Below are 17174 nucleotides of genomic sequence, written 5' to 3'. Positions count from 1 at the left end.
CCTCCAGAGTTTTCAGTAACGGTCATCCACCACAACTTCAGAACCTCCTGTATACTTCCTCCTCCAAATAATAAATGAGCTAATCCATTACTAACCTGAAAACTAGGACTTTGGAGCTGTACTCCGGCTCTGCTCCAGGCAAAACCTGCTGCTCCATGCTCCAGCTCTGGGCTCCGCTCGAAAGCCCTGCTGAAAACTACCCTTCTATTTATAATCTGACTATGGCTTCACCTTAGCACCTATGGTTTCTCCCTCAAACGCCAAGTGATCTACATAAAACCTACAGTTCTGAAGTCATACATAGTCTGAAATAGTTGTGACTGGTGCCCTCATCCACTAAAATTTTGGTATCAAGGACCCCTACACTCCCTGGTTTCCTTAGAGAAGTTTGTCTGTCAGTCAAAGTACTGCCTTTGCAGATCCTTGCTGAGAGGGGCATGTGCCCCACCTCAGGAACCACTGAATCATATAGGAGTTATAAAGCCTTAGTTCTAGCTGACCTAAAAAGGAGAGGACACTTTAAATGGAAAATCAAACATTTGTAAACTATACTCTTACCAACATGCTTGAGTTCCTCAGAGAGAAATGTCTATGGACAAATACAACTGCAGCCAAAGAAAATAAATCATTCTATAGAAAAAAATCATTTCTACGGACAGTAGCAAAAGTATTAAAATGTAAATTCCACTTATTTAAGCTTATAATTCATTGTCTCAAGGACTCATTGAAAATCATTTATCATGTTCAAAATTGACAAGTATTTGACATCTTCAAAATTATGCCATAAACTGCAAATATAGTTGTCTCCTCCATAAACTAACATGTACTATATAGTACTAGAGCAGGGGTGGGCAAACTTTTTGGCCCGAGGGCCGCACTAAGGTGCAAACTGTGTGGAGGGCCGGGTAGGGAAGGCTGTGCCCAGGGATGAGCCTCCAAAAACTTAACTGGTTCCCTCCTCACCCCACGAGGGGGTCGTGGCCTGCCCCTGCCCCCCGGGACCCCTGCCTCATCCAACCCCCAGCATTCCTTGATGCCCCCCCCCCCGGAACCCCTGCCCCCTCCACGCTCCTTCCCTGACTGCCCCCAGAACAGGGTAGGAGGGTCTTGCGGGCCACCGCAGTGGATGCCCACTCGCCCCTAAGAGCCAGAGGGTCCTGCCGGGGGGCGAGGTGGGGGAGTCCCAGTGGTGCTTACCTGGGGCAGCTCCTGGGAAGCATCCAGCAGGTCCCTCTGGCTCCTAGGGGTGGGGTAGCTTAGCTGGGGGGGAGGGGGGAGCAGCCACTCCCCCCACTGATCACATCAAAAGTGGTGCCTTAGGCACCAACTCTGTGGGTGCTCCGGGGCTGGAGACCCATGGGGAAAATTTGGTGGGTGCAGAGCCCCCACCAGCAGCTCCTGGCCCCAGCTCACCTCCGCTCCGCCTCCTCCCCTGAACATGCTGCCCCGCCCTACTTCTCCGCACCGTCCCCCCCGGCTTCGTGCAAATCAGCTTTTAGTGCGGGAAGCCAGGAAGAGCTGAGAAACAGGCGGCGGCTTTGTGCTCAGGCCCAGGGAGGCAGAGGTGAGCTGGGGCGGGGAGCAGTTCCCCTGCGTGCCCCCGGGTTACCTGCTGCAGCACGGGCGGCCCTCCTCACGCCCCCCCCCCCCCACCCCTGAACATGCCACCCCGCTCTGCTTCTCAGCCCTCCCTGGCTTCCCACGCAAACAGCTGATTTGCAGGAAGCAGAGCTGGGGGGCCGCGTTCAGGGGCGGAGGTAGAGCGGAGGCTGGGCTTGGAGCTGCTGATGGATGCTCTGCACCCACCAAATTTTCCCCATGGGTGCTCCAGCCCTGGAGCACCCACGGAGTCGGCGCCTAAGGCGCCAGGTTTGGCCAGTTGTTAAATTTAGAAGCCTTTTTAGAACTGGTTGTAATGGTTCTAAAAGGGCTTTAAATTTAACAACCGGTTCCAGTGAACCGGCTCCAGCTCACCACTGGCTGTACCTCCCCAAACAGCCTGGCCCCTGCCCCCATTCACCCCCCTCCCACTTCCCACCCCTTGACTGCCCCCCTCAGAACCCCCCACCCATTTGACCGCCCCCTATCCAACACCCCCTGCTCCCATTCCCCATCCCCTGACTGCCCCAAACCTCCTCCCCATCCAACCGCCCAGAGTGCTGCCCACGCGGCAGCATGGCTGCAGGGGAGGGGGAACAGCCCCACGGGCTGCATGTGGCCTGCGAGCCATAGTTTGCACACCTCTGTACTAGAGTCTTTTAGTTTAATAAAATAGTCTGGGCTAGAGACTTTTTCTATGAGATTATCAAGACACTGTTTCCTTTACATTTGGATTCCTTCAATTTACTTTTGCAGAAAAGCTTTTGCTGTCAAAGGATGATCACCAAAAAACTCTACAAGGATATTTACGATTGCCACCTGGACTCTGTTTAATGTTTACAAACAGGAAAACTAGCCTACTTTCAGTTCCTAGAATTTGAATGAAATGATTAAACGATATCCCATATTCTACCTACACCTACAGAAGCAGATACTGCAATCAAAGACTGCTGAAGTTGCAAACCTAACTCTTAACAGCTGACTAATAACTTCCAATAGTTCAAAGGTTCAGCTCCAAGTTCTGAAGTGGACTGTGGTCTATATATGCTCTTGTGATAGCAGGACAGTCTAAAAATCAAGAATTTCAGTTTACAAATCACAGGTCCAGAAACAGGGTTTGGAAAAGTTTTAATTATCCTGGAATCATCTGAACTGGATCCTCCAAAATATTTCTAACCTTGGCAAATCATGGAACATGGAACACTACGAGCAGTCATTCTAATTACCACCCTCCATTCCACCCCCAATCACTAGTAGTTCATGGAACACTTTATACTCTTGGCATTGACATGGCTCATTTTTTCCTACACATCCCTGGCTTACAAGAGTAGGCAAAACAAGAGTCAAGCCTTCGTTCTACAGTCGTTAGGCAAACTGGTGTTCTACTGGCAGAGTGATAGTCCAAACCAACAGTACTTGTACTCCCAAGAAATATAGAAAAATTGAATCCAGTCACAGATCCATTCCCAAATCAACAGTAAATTGGGGATGACAGGAGAAAGGATTGCAGCACGTATGCAGCAGAGGGGAAAGCAAAACCCACTCCAGCAGCCAAAGGATGGAAAACACACAGCGCCTTCCATATGAGAAGTGAAGCATACTGAAAAGAGGAGCAGTGTCCAAACTGAGGGGCAGATTTTGTTGTCTGTGGTTGAATCTCTTCTCCTGTACAGAGGAGGGTGGTCCCTGCTTATGGTCAACATCGGACTTAAGATGATGACCAAGAGCAAACTTTTTGCCTGTGGCAAGCATCCGAGAGCAAATAGCATGTAGATTCATCATGCAATTCTGTCCCCTTAGAGATTAACTCATCCCTCCCCCCCCCCCCCAGACTCCTACTTCAATCAACGTCCAGGTTAGACAGTAAAAAGTGATTTCAGTATTTTTATTTTTGTTGTTCTGTAAGCAGATCTGTGCCACATTCACTTTCCTTCCTGACTAAAATATGCTGCTTCGATTGTTGTAAAATTGGAGTGTCAATATCGGAATTTCCATACTGGATCAAAACAGCGATCCATCTAATGGAGTATTCTGTCACCCATAGCGGCCAGTACCAGTGAATCAGAGGAAGGTCCAAAAACCCCAAAGTGAGTAAATAAGGAGTAACCTGTTCATAAGGGAAGTTTTTTACAAACCCTCTCACTTACAGGACAGTTTATAAGCATTCCACTTTTTAAAAATGTTATCTAATGCTCTTGTTGTCATTACAGAGAAGTGAGATCCTCTTTGAAATTGCACTTGTGTTTCTAGCTGAATTTTGCACCCTGTTCAACATCCCAAAACGAGTCAGACCAGCTTGAAAATTGGTAGGTCAAGTCAGAGTCCAGGGTGGAGCCTGTGGCAAAAACCTGAAGTTATTTTAACAAAAAGTGCTGGAGATAGAATACTCTAAAAACTGAACTGTTTTCAAAAATTACACAAGTTTAATACTTCTATTCACACCAAGGAAACACATGAATCTTAATAGTGAATGCTCTTTGCCAAGATCTAGTGCAGTGGTACCTAAACTTTTCCCACTGTGCCCCTCTTTACCAGTAACAGAATCTGTCCACACCCCCAACTCCACTACTGCACAATTGGCTCAGCAGAGGAGCTTGCACTGAAGGCAAAGCTGGGGGCAGAAGTGGGGATGGGGGAAAGCTGGGCTTAGAGGTAGAGCTGGCCTGGAGGCAAAGCAGGGGTCTGGCTGGGACTGCAGCTGGGCTTGGGGGCAGGGTGAGGCTAGGTGGCACTCTCCCCCCTCCCCATGAGGGCTAGCTTGGGCCCTGCCACATGCCCCTGCAAACACTGCTCCATACCCTCCTAGGGGGCACACCCCACAGTTTGGGGACCACTGATCTAGTGCATGGTAAGTACCAAAACAATGCCCATAACTTCAAATATAGATGTTATTAGGCCTTTAATTTGGAACTGCAAAGTAACATTACAAAATGCTAGAAATCTTTTCAAATCACTGGCACAACTCCCCTTTCAGAGCAGGAAGGCATGGTGAAAACAGGCAAAATATAGTTGCTTGCTTCAAAATACCTTTTAACCTACGGTAGTTGCATTATGCTGGAAGCCCACAAGCTTCAGCTATTCCATTGACTAGTGTTCATAAAGTTGTGCATGTCAATGGAGTTATTCACAGGGGAGAAAGCCCCAGACCTAAGGAAGGGTTCAAATGCAGAGAGCCTTCCTCTCAAAGCTGCCAAGAAGCTGGAGGATAGAAACAAACATTCCTTCCCCCTCCCAACTGCCAAGTATGAGTGGAGAGCTTCAAATTTAAGAGACATTATTATAGGGAGACTGCCCCCATGTTAGGGAACAGAGCAACGAAAGACTAAGGAACTAAGCTGTGCGGATCTACAATAAGCAGAACTAGGTCCAGAACTTCAGGATGAGAAAGGAGGCTTTTCTGTACCTCTATGGGAAGCTAACTGACATTGCAATACCAAACCATGAAACTGAGTGTTCCCCTCAACAGGGACAACCCATTTGGGGTCAGGAAGCCCAGAGAGTGCGCTGTTGTGGTGTAGGTTTGCAGGTCATAGTATGGTGTATATGATTAAGATAGCAAGTGTGCCAGAGATCATACAGCTGAGCTGCCCAAACCGAGAGCCATTGATGGAACCACATCCCCATTCTGGGCCTCTCATTTGGTCACAATTTTGGATCCCACCCAATCATACTCAGACAGCTTCTGTGGATGACATGCTGAGCACTTCCAGCTTGACTGGCAGCAGTGTCTCATGAACCTGAGGGAATGAAAAGTCCTGGCTGTTATTAGGGAGACTGACCAGGCAATGGGCTTTGCAAATGCCACTAGTGGAACAAGTGCCGGCAGAGTAGAGGAACTAGTGGACAATTCTGCCCTCATGTGAGGCTATATCCAGCCCTTTACAAATGCTAACTGTGATATTTGTAAGAACCTGCAAAACTCTCTCTCTGCCCACAAATCTGTACATTATGTTTCACAATAAAGAGCTGAAGACCTACTGCAAAGGATCCCTTACACACACTCCTTCCTCCTCCTGCTAAAATGGACAGGCTGCCATCTCCCCTGCTAGTTAGGATAATGGATATCTATTAGGGCTGTCAAGCAATTAAAAAAATTAAGCGCTATTAATCACACTGTTAAACAATAATAGAGAACAGTTTAAATATTTTTGGGTGTTTTCTATATTTTTAAAATATATTGATTTCAATTACAACACAGAATACAAAGTTTACAGTGCTCACTTTATATTTGTTACAAATATTTGTGCTATAAAGAAACAAAGGAAATAGTATTTTTCAGTTCACCTCAAACATATACTGTAGTTCTAGCTCTTTATCATGAAAGTTGAATTTACAAATGTAGAATTATGTACAAAAAAACTGCACTCAAACAATGTAAAACTTTAGAGCCTACAAACAAGTCCACTCAGTCCTACTTCTTGTTCAGTCAGACAAACGTTTGTTTACATTTGCAGGAGATAATGCTGCCCACTTCTTGTTTACAATGTTACCTAAAGTGAGAACAGGTATTCACATGGCACTGTTGTAGCCAGCACTGCAAGATATTTATGTGCCAGATGTGTTAAAGATTCATATTTCCTTTCGCTTCAACCACCATTCTAGAGGACATGCATCCATGCTAATGAGGGGGTTCTACTCAACAATCCAAAGCAGTGCAGACCAATGCATGTTCACTTTCATCATCTGAATCAGACGCCACCAGCAGAAAGTTGATCCTCTTTTTTGTTTTTTTCTAGTTCGGGTTCTGTAGTTTCCACATTGGACTGTTGCTCTTTTAAGACTTCTGAAAGCATGCTCCACACCTCATCCCTCTCAGATTTTGGAAGGTACTTCAGATTCTTCAACCTTAGGTCAAGTGCTGTAGCTATCTTTAGCCATCTCACAATGGTACCTTCTTTGCATTTTGTCAAATCTGCAGTGAAAGTCTTCTTAAAACGAACATGTGCTAGGCCATCATCCGAGACTGCTATAACATGAAATAGATAGCAGAATGCAGATAAAACAGAACAGGAAACATACTATTCAGGAATTCAGTCACAAATTTAATTAACACATTTTTTTTTAACAAGCGTCATCAGTATGGAAGCATGTCCTCTGGAACGGTGGCTGAAGCATAAAGGGGCATACGAATGTTTAGCATAAATGGCACGTAAATACCTTGCCATGCTGGCTACAAAAATGCCATGAGAACGCCTGTTCTCACTTTCAGGTGGCATTGTAAATAAGTAGTCAGCAGCATTATCTCCCATAAATGTAAACAAATGTTTGTCTTAGTGATTGGCTGAATGAGAAGTAGGACTGAGTGGACTTGTAGGCTCTAAAGTTTTAAACGGTTTTGTTTTTGAGTGTAGTTACATACAGGGTGGATAAAAATAAATTGTTTTTTTAAAAAAATATATTGGATTTTTTTATTTAAATCGGATTTTTTTGATAAAACGCTTTGAGGAAAAAACCCTCTCTCATCATAGAATAGGGATTATAAATTCTATAGTATGAGACAATAGATTCATGTAATGTTTAAAAAAAGTTCTGTAAATGAGTTCCAATAGTTCATGGATTAGGGACCCAATCTTATGGGGTTCCAGGGGCTTCTGTATAGATTATTTAGGTTAATCTTTCTATCTACCCAATGGGACTCAGTACTCAGTCTAGAAGATACCATCAGAGATGCTTAGTTTTGCAGTTCTCAAACTGTGGATTTGTGTCTCCGGAGGTAACATGCTTGTTAACAGCAAAAATGTTTTTAAATAGATAAAAATAAACAAATATATAGAGGTGAGAAACAACAGACCTCAACCCTATTGTCCCTCTGCAGATTTGTGTACGAGGAGTCAATCCCTTACCTCTCTCTAAAAGTGCAAAGTTTCAAAAAGTTCAATGAATAATAGATTGTTGGGGGGCGAAACAGATCTGGACAAGGAGAAAAAGTCTGAGATAAATGTGAGAAGGGAGGGACAGGCAGTAGAAACAAAAGTGAAACTGTTTGAGCAGCATATTCCAGAAGTCTTAAGGTCTGAGTGTAGCCTTCATTGATTTGAGATCTACAATACCATTCTCTCACTATAAGGGAAAACCTATAATGGTGGCAGGCCGTAGGAGAAACCCAATTTGGGAATAAGAACCATTCAAGAAATAATATGTTTGAAAGAAAGTCACACCAGTGAACCGGGTGGAAGTCACTTAAGCACTTGGATTCAGAGACTGTTGAAGTGATAATCTCACTTTTAACAGCAGTAGCTTCTTCTGCTGGTGTAGAAAGAATATTTTCTTCCTTTGGACTAATTCATTCAAAATTGAGAAATCGTTTGGGACCTGAAAAAGCAGGAAAGCTTGTTCTTCTTTTCCAGATTATGAACACACAGGACAATGAAGGTGAAGACAACCGAGTTAGCTGCATAAGCCAATATTTTAAGTTTCTCATATTGACCTGGCTGACAGTCTATTTAATTTTTGTTTTTTTAATATTTCATTTAATTATTTTAGTTAAAACAATTTAAACAAAAACAAACCTGATTTTAAAAAACTTGAATGTTTAACTAAAAATTCATATGCTTGTTTTGTTAAATTATATGTTTGCTACTGAAGAAAAAAAATCCGGAATACATAACGTTGTTGTTTTAGTTAAACAAAACAATTTAAAATGTCTGTCTGGTGATGTACTTCTCCTAATACAGCATGGCATGAAAATCCTCCAAATACGAACGATTAACCTGTTGAACTGGAGATAGTTCACCTCCCAATGACTTCATAAACATCTGCTTCAATTACCTTTGGCAAATGAAATAATCAAACAATCATTCATTTTTTGATATAGCTGTAAAACTAGTCTGAAAAGTTTTCAGAATAAATCACTTTAAAAATATATAGTGTGTACCTTCTAAAAATGAAACCTACATCAATCTCTGAGTTGTGAATAATATGTATTAAAGGTTATAACAACCAACAAGAATGCACTTTTATGTAGAAATCCATGATTAAATCGAGTCTTCCTAACTAGTGATTTAAATCAAATCCACCTTGGTTACGTTAAAAAAAAATTAAAAAAAAAAAATCTACATTTGTAAGTTGCACTTTCACGATAAAGAGATTGCATGACGGTATTGTATGAGGTGAATTGAAAAATACTATTTCTTTTATTTCTCATTTTTACAGTGCAAATATTTGTAATAAAAATATTATAAGGTGAGCACTGCACACTTTGTATTCTGTATTGTAATTAAAATCAATATATTTGAAAAATGTAGAAAAACACCCAAAAATATTTAATAAATTTCAATTGGTATTCTATTATTTAACAGTGCAATTAAAACTGCGATTAATCCCAATTAATTTTTAATCGCGATTAATTTGACAGTTAATCGCATGAGTTAACTGCGATCAATCAGCAGCCCTAATATCTATCCTAAAGAGATCCTGAAATCCCAGCAACAGATTGGGCATCTCGTTTGCCTCCTTGTAAACCCCATGATCCACCTAGCAGATGGAGGTGCTGCTTTCCTTTTATCACCACCCCTTAGCCATCCTCTCTTCACCCCCATCAGTTACATCACAAGCAGCCTCCATGTCATGTAGAGCAGCAAGTGCACAGGATTTGGTCCAGTCCCTTAATGATTAAATTTTACACCTGAAAACAGACCCACGTTTTTTCTTTGCCTTTTTGCACAGAATCTTTAGTGGGATTTTCAAAAAGTACCTAAAGGCACTTAGGTGCACAAGTTCCACTGATACTCAATGGGGCTTATGCAACTAAATCCTTAAGTGATTTTGAAAAATATCCCATTAAGTCCTTACCTTGTCAAGGCATGGCTTGGCACTCCTGAATATGGTTACTCACATACCTGGGTTTTGCATATGCTCCAGTTCAACTGGGCCTGGATCTTTTCCTCTGCCCAAATCGAACCATGAGTCAAACATCAGCTTGAGACCAGCTGACAACATGATGGTTTATGTCTAGACATGACACCAAGTTAAGGCTGCAACACAAGTGGTGAAAGATGTGGCATCAGAAGATCTTGTTCACTGTAGGTATAGCTTGCAAGTGAGCTATTGGGGCTATTACACCAGCAGTCTCGACCCATATTAGAGACTAAGGTGCACGTGGTGGTTAGCCTTACTTGAAATAAATCTAATCCAAACAATGGTTGTAATGCATGTGCAACACTAGAAGTATGAGCGGACATGAGGAGTGTTATAGGCATTTTAGAGGGACTACAGTCATTACATTTAGGGGAAGATACCAAATGTCTCTAGTGTAGATAAGGCCAGAAAAACATTTTTGATTTACACTTGGTTCACATAGGCAAGGTTGGTCTCCAAAACCATGCGAATTAGATACTTTTGCCTCCAATGAAAACTCAACGTGAAGCACCATTTTGTTGCTTAGACACTATCCCTTGCCCAAGTTACACATTGGTTTTTGCCAGTATCACAGCTACAGCTACCTCTTTAGAAGAGCTTTTAACAAAAGTAAGAGGTGTTAAACCTTGCGTAAAGGCCAGATACACGTTTCATTAACTTGTTTTGGACCTACCTAAATTCTCTAGAGTGGCTGTAACTGGGAAAAGTATTTACCCATTTTTCCCCTAGTTTAAGTTGAGAGCACAGAATAGCTACCTTCATTTAGAAGCATGACAGTGTTTAACTGGAGGATAAATGAACTCAGTTTTGAGTGTGTTTTTGAATCCTTCAGAATGAAAGGCAAATTAGAAGTACATCATTTATTTGCTACATTTTGTTTCAAGTTAAGGTAGTTCTCTGTACAAAAATATTATAATATGTTGACTGTCGTGGTTTAATTTAATTCCAGTTACATGGTCCTAAATGTATTTACTTTAACAGTGGCATAATGGAGTGGCATCCGATGAAGTGAGCTGTAGCTCACAAAAGCTCATGCTCAAATAAATTGGTTAGTCTCTAAGGTGCCACAAGTACTCCTTTTCTTTTTGCGAATACAGACTAACACGGCTGTTACTCTGAAACCTGTCATAATGGAGTTGTAAGTTTATTTTATCAGTTAAATATAAATAATATCCTTTTCATTTAATTTTTTAAACTTCCAACTAAACACATGTAAATTAGGCAAGCAAAGTTCTATTCCCTCTTGTGCATCATCCTTGTCAGCCATAAAGAATAATAATTTACCTTGCAATAACTGTGGTTCTTCGAGATGGTTGTCCATATGGATTCCACTTTTGATGCAGACATACCCCCAGGCATGCAAGATCTAGCCTTCTTTCCAGCTAGCAGTGTTGATTAGAATCACATCTGTGCCCTGGACATCCTCTTGGCTCACACACAACCCCCAAAGGCATAAAGGGAAGAGCAGGGACAACTGTCCCTCAGTTTCTTTGAGTGTACAAAATCCTGTTGCTATGGGACTCCATTGACGCAAGGAAGGATGGCACGTTGGGGATTCCATATGGACAACACATCTCAGAGATCCACAATCCCTGGAAGGTAAGTAACTGTTTCTCCTTCTTGGTATGATTGTCCATGTGGATTCCACTTCTGGTGACTAGCAAGCAGTGACCTGAGTCAGGAAGTGACTGCTAGGAGTGCTATTTAAAACAAGGATTGCAGGGCAGCTCTATTTAAGTGAGCATCTGTTCTTCAAACCTCAACTAAGGAATAGTGGTGGGTAAAGTGTGGACTGATCACCATTTAGCGCTGTCTTGCTAATTTCTGGAGTAGAGATGACCCTTAGAGAAGGCATAGAAACTTCCTGAGCCCAAGTGGAATGGGCTCTAAGGAGCAAATGTGAATGCAAGATAGCTCTCTTGTAACAGGATCTATAGTTAGATACCTATTTGGACAACTTTTACCCTATCTGCAAAGGCTAAAAACAGCCTTGGGAAACTTCTGGAGGGCCTTGTCTCATCCAGGATATGCAGTTTGGCTTTCCCTCTGATTTGAGTGGGGCTTGGAAAGAAAACTGGGAGGCTGATCAACTGATTCAAATGAAAATTGTTCACATTTTAGTCAGGAAATGGGGAGGAGGGGGTCCTAAAAGTCACCTTATCTTTATGGAATACCACATAGAGTGAACCAACCATAATGTCCCCTACCTGCTAAGCTGATGTTCTGACCACTAAAATGGCGTTCTTTTTACTCGTCTATGAAGACTGGGGGCTCAAAATTAGGTCCCATTAGGTCACTTAACACCATGTTGAGGCCCCAAAAAAGAAAGGGATCCCAGACGGAGGGAAACATGGTTGATTCCTTGAGGGTCTCATTCAAGAGTAGCATGCGAAAATATAGTAGGACTGACTTGGAGAATGATGTGAAGATACTACACACAAGCTTACACTTACAGAGCTGATGGAGAGTCTGAAAGGTTTTACAATAGCAGATAATCCTGAATAGCAGAAATAGGGGTTCCAAAGAAGACAGGTGATGCTTTGCTGCTCAAATAGAAAACCTCTTCTATTCTGCTGCACAAGTCAGTCTAGTAGAGGTTTTTCTGCTACATGCTAAAACATTCTGCACTTCAGCAAAAACAATTTATTTCAACGGCAGTTAACCAGCCACCATCCAGGCTGTCAGACATAATACTGAAACTGGGTGCAATATCTGACCTCTATTTTGCTAAACCAGGTCCGGTAGAACAAGTAATGTGATCAAAGACTATGTTGACAGGTTCACCAGATCCAAATGCCAGAACTGTCTGGCCCCAGAGATGCTTGGCCAGTTCCAACAATCCCTCACTAATAGGCATGGAGGAGAGCAAAATTTGTAATTTGTGCAATTTTTCTTGCAGTATTTCCACCAAAATCTCCAAAACATCTATCATGCCTCATGAGATGGAAGATCAACTGACCTTCCATCTCCTACTAGTGTTCTTGCTCACCCTCATGCTCCTGCTGGTGCAGACTGAAAGACAGTACCAAATGACCCTCAGAAACAGACGTATGATGTCTTATAGGGGAGGCAAGTGAAGAGTGGTGGAGGAAGTTTTCCTAACTGGTTGCACATTAAGTTCAATACAGCCAATAGGGCAATCTCTGGATTCTCTTCCAGACCAAAACAGTTAACAATAGGGTGAGTGAGGGGCAGCAGACACCTCCCTGATATGTTCATAAGGAGAAGAAGAAAATGAAAATACTTCTTCCAGGGGAGTGGGGAGAGCTATCCTATCTGTTGTCAAAGGGCATTCTCAAATCCTACCCACAATCTGAACAGGATCACTCACTGGGACCAAGGCAACAGCACTTCTAAAAAGGACAGGTTAGAACAGCGGACGAGAAGAGCAATGGGGACTCTGGTTGTGTGGTCACAAAGATCCCTCAGTACTGAGAACACCTTGGGTACTGAAAAAGTCCATGCACGAGATCAGCATCATAGGCACAGAGGTTATCAATACCAAGAGCACTGGTACCAGGGGAAATGAAGACCGCAGTTTCTGGTGATACTGTGTGTGCTTGGTAACCAGCCAGTGCTGATGCGTCAAAAGGACCTGCTCTGGGCAGCGAACTGCCTTTCAGAAGAGGAGAATAAGCAGAAACAGAGACATGATGGATCTTGTGTCTCATTCTACTAGACGCCAGAGAGGGTGACCTATGCCTACACTCATGCTGGAACCAACATACCTTCCGACACTTCTTTGATGACAACAGAGGGCGGGGGTGAGCTCTGCCATGGTCAGTAGTCAAGGGGTTCAATCTCCTGAAAAGCGAACCTGGTAGTTGATGGTAGAGTTCTAGTTCACAGGAGCACTAGTCAAAAGTGACTGTTCAGGCTTGGCAGAATCTTTTGCCTCAGGCTCTGAAAAGGGACGCTCCTTGCTTTGTGCGCCCTCTTGGAGGAGGAGAGATATATCCAGTACCTTTCAGGGATGGGTCCCTTTGCAAGGCAAAGAACGCACCTAGAGTGCCCAGCACTGTGTGGGATAGTAACCCCACAAAAGGGGCAAGTTTTAAATCCCAAGGATTTTGTTTCAGCCACTATGGCTGAGGTCCTGATATAATATATTTAGGAGATCTCTCTTCTAAGAGCTTTTTGTCAAACTTTTGTCAGAGCTTTTTGTTGTAAACAACAAATATTGTTAATTTATATTACCATAGCACCTATGGACCCTAGTAATAGGCCAAGATCGCACCATGCTAGGTGCTATACAAACAGAGCAAAAAACATTTACCACTACCTATCCTAACAAGATTTTTACAGTGCACGTAGTAAGGGGACACTGCAGAGGTACCATCTCTCTGTTATAGGAAGTAAGAAGGAACTAAGGCCATTTGGGTCCACTCTATCCTTTATACCCCCAGGCAAGGTGGCACAAGGACATCCAAGTGCATTCCCAACAGGCACTGTTAGCCAAAAAGAATCTGCTCTCAGACATATGCATGCCGGAAATGGAATACATGTTGACAATTATTCAAAAAAGAACAAAGGTTCTCCAGGCCAAACTAAGCACTCAGTGGAAACTTTGCAATTGTGTTGCCACTGATGGATCATCATAGATGAAACTTTGATACTTAGTAAATGAGAGACTTCAGAATTGAGACCATTTCGGAATTATATATTTTAATGTATGAAAGAAAAGTGTGTACAGATTTCTAACCTTTGCTCACTTGCAAAGTTCAATCTCATAATTTAATTGCTAATATTCAATGAGAAAGTGTATTTATTACCCAAGCCTAACTGGCAAAATTTGTGAGAAATCAGCACAGGCCCTGACTTTATTAAGCTATATCCTGTGTACTGCCATCAATACTTCCTTCTTTTGAGATTTTGGTGACCACTACCAATGGAAGTCCTCTTAATAAAGTCTAGCTACATAATATTAAAATCAATAGTGAAAGCAGGAGTATAGTAACATATTAGAATTAGATTTTTGTATATTAAAGATTTTCCCCAAACTATGAAATCCTGTCAGAATATTCTATTCTACTGGTGTTTGAAAGATAATTCATGAATTGGGAAACTGATCTAATCCTCATACATGGAACTTATTTTCCAACTATCAGTTTCCTAATCAGGACAGAAGAAAAAATGGATAATTATTACAGTAAGTGTTGAACTCTTATGCCCACAGATGCAGTGAATAGCAAGAACTTTTTAACATAACAGTAAAAACATTATTGTTGTCACCAATGAGAATCAAGGAGCATAGAAGCCCTCAGGAAAACCTCAGAAGGGTTTTTGAATCTGAAGTCATTTGATATTAAAGTTGATTTGGATCAGAAGTCAAACATTACCTCTCAACCCAAAATAAATTTCAATCAACATGATCTATATCATAAACTTAATATCTGGATTTATAAAGTTTAGATCAAGACTCAATTAGCACCACACAGTAACTGGCATCTTCATCAGTAAAGATTAAAGTAAAGCCCTATACAGTCTAGCAGCTTGGTACTAATAACTGGCAACCTTCACTGTGCACTACTATTACTTACAAAACAAAATCTAACACATAATCCACTTTGTTTCGCAACTGTTTAGCTTTATTCCTTAAATAACTCTAATACAGATGCTCCACTGGCACCTCATCAGTTATCGGTCTGTATTTTATTTTTCAATAACAAGGAAGTCTTAGTGCTGGCCACGGCGCTGCCCCTGCCCATAAGCCTCTGAGGAAAGCAACAATTTATCAGGTTTGATCAACAGAGGCAGGGCTCAGGAGAGCCCCAAGAGACCGAAAATACCGAGCGGAGCCCAGTCCCGCCTGCCCGCCCACGCGCAACCCCCTCACCCCCGTTCTCACCGGTTTTTAACCGGGCAGCGACCCGTCTCCGCGGGGATCCCCAGTCTCCTCAGATACGGGAGCAAGACCAGGACCGGTCCTGAGGAGGCGTCTCCCAGCCGCAAAACCCGGGTTACCCCCAGGCACAGGAGAACCGGGGCCCTAGGAATCAACCGAAACAGGCGCCGCACCACCCCCGCCCCTCAGCCGGGCGGCGGAGCAACCAGGGGGAAAAAAAAGATGCCGGCAGCCAGCCCATCACAGCGCCCTGCCCATCTGCCACCGGGCCCGACTCCCCAGCCCAGCGCCAGCTGTTCCACGGCCACCTCCCGCCCCAGACTCTTCCCAGCAGGGCCTGGCTCTCACGGAGCCCCTACCCCACGGGCCGGAGCCCGGGCCGGCTCCTCCGCCGTCGCCACCCCACGGGCCGGAGCCCGGGCCGGCTCCTCCGCCGTCGCCACCCCACGGGCCGGGCCTTACCGCTGAGCGCCGAGGCCTGCAGCGTGGCCCCCGAGGTACCGTCGATGACTTTGATGGCGCCGCGGGCGGTCACGGCCAGGATGGCGTTGAGAGCCGGGTGGTAGCAGAGGCTACAGAGCCCGTCGGCGTCGCAGCGCAGGCAGCCGTCCCGCAGCAGCAGCCACTCGCAGGGGCCCGGCGCAGCGGAGACCGATCCAGGGCCAGCGGCCGCCGCCGAGGAGCATGAGGCCCCCGCAGCAGCCATCTTCCCGGCTGCTGCCACCGCTCAGGACAACAGGCCCGGGGAGCCGCTCAGTGACAGTCCCAGTGGCCGCCACCAGTCACCATCCGGGTCCGGGGAGAGGGGGAAAGAGAGAGCGCCGGCGCGAGCAGGAAGTGACGCGTCCCACGCCGGATACGGAACTGACGGCCAGGGTGAGAACCCTGAGGTGAAAGAGGAAAAAGCAAGAGCGCAGTTGCCAACGGCTAAGGAAGCGGGGGGGAGGGGCCCGGCGTGCGTCACCGCCCTGTTTCTGGGGAGACTCCGCCCCCGACCGGTAATTCCCCTTCGCGGCAGCCTCCGCCATGCTGGCTCCTGGAGGGCTGTGGCCGAAGTGCGAAGGGGACAGGTCACCCGCCACTTCTGTGGCTGATGTCACAGATAGGGGCGTCCGTCCCTCTGACGGGGAGGGGCGGCTACCTGGGCCTGCTTTATTGTCCCCGCCTCTCACACGGCGCGTGCTGGGCGGGGCGGAAGCGGGGAATCCCAGCCTATGAGTTGGCTGGGTCCCCCCCCGCGCCAGGTGTTGAATGGAGCCTACAACGGGTTACCAAAACCGGAGTGTGGCGCAGCCACTAGCTGGCAGCCTGTGTAACGTTTCTTACCTGAGCTGGTAACAGCCATAGCTGGTAGTGCAGTAAAGTACCTTAAAGAGAACTCATCTGGTCTCTCTTTCTCTCTTATGATGGAAGCCGTGTAGCCGCTAGTCCATATCTGGTACAGGCGCCTCACCTAGTAGCAGCCTTGCAACCTGTCATGTACAAGGAGTACAGGACATGGTGTCAGAAGTAAAATAACCAGACTGGCAGTGGAGGAGAACAGAAACAGAAGGAAAACAGGAAGAAAGGTGGCAAACAGAGGCAGGAAGGGAAGCAACCCAGGTTCTGGGATCAATCGCATCAGCATGCCAATCTTTGATGCCCCCTGAGAACTTCAGTTTTGACAAACCTTTAGAGCAGACAGAGTGGAAGCAGTGCTTTGCAAGATTTCACGTTGCTACTAAACTGTTCCAGGGAACTGATTGGGGGACTGTAAAACATGAACATATCAGCAATAGACCAGGTACTGGGCTTACAGACAAAAGCTTCTCACAGCAGCTACAATTAAAGACTGATTTAACCCTACACACAGTTACCTAGAAAACAAAGCAGA

The 17174-nt window shown here is 44.6% G+C and overlaps 1 protein-coding gene across 1 annotated transcript in view; it reads right to left on the bottom strand.

The window, feature by feature from the left end:
• BIRC6 (baculoviral IAP repeat containing 6) overlaps positions 1–16090 on the bottom strand; it is a 323928-nt gene extending 307838 nt beyond the window's left edge. The window contains 3 exon segments of the mRNA XM_077813548.1: positions 15764–16020; positions 16022–16072; positions 16074–16090. Coding sequence (XP_077669674.1) covers positions 15764–16020; positions 16022–16072; positions 16074–16090 — 325 coding nt within the window.
• Between the last annotated feature and the right edge of the window lie 1084 nt (positions 16091–17174).

The sequence above is a fragment of the Eretmochelys imbricata genome, chromosome 3 (genome assembly GCF_965152235.1).
Source record: "Eretmochelys imbricata isolate rEreImb1 chromosome 3, rEreImb1.hap1, whole genome shotgun sequence".
Taxonomy (NCBI): domain Eukaryota; kingdom Metazoa; phylum Chordata; order Testudines; family Cheloniidae; genus Eretmochelys; species Eretmochelys imbricata.
Note: the sequence above shows the minus strand (reverse complement) of the source record. Positions and strands in the feature narration are given on the sequence as shown.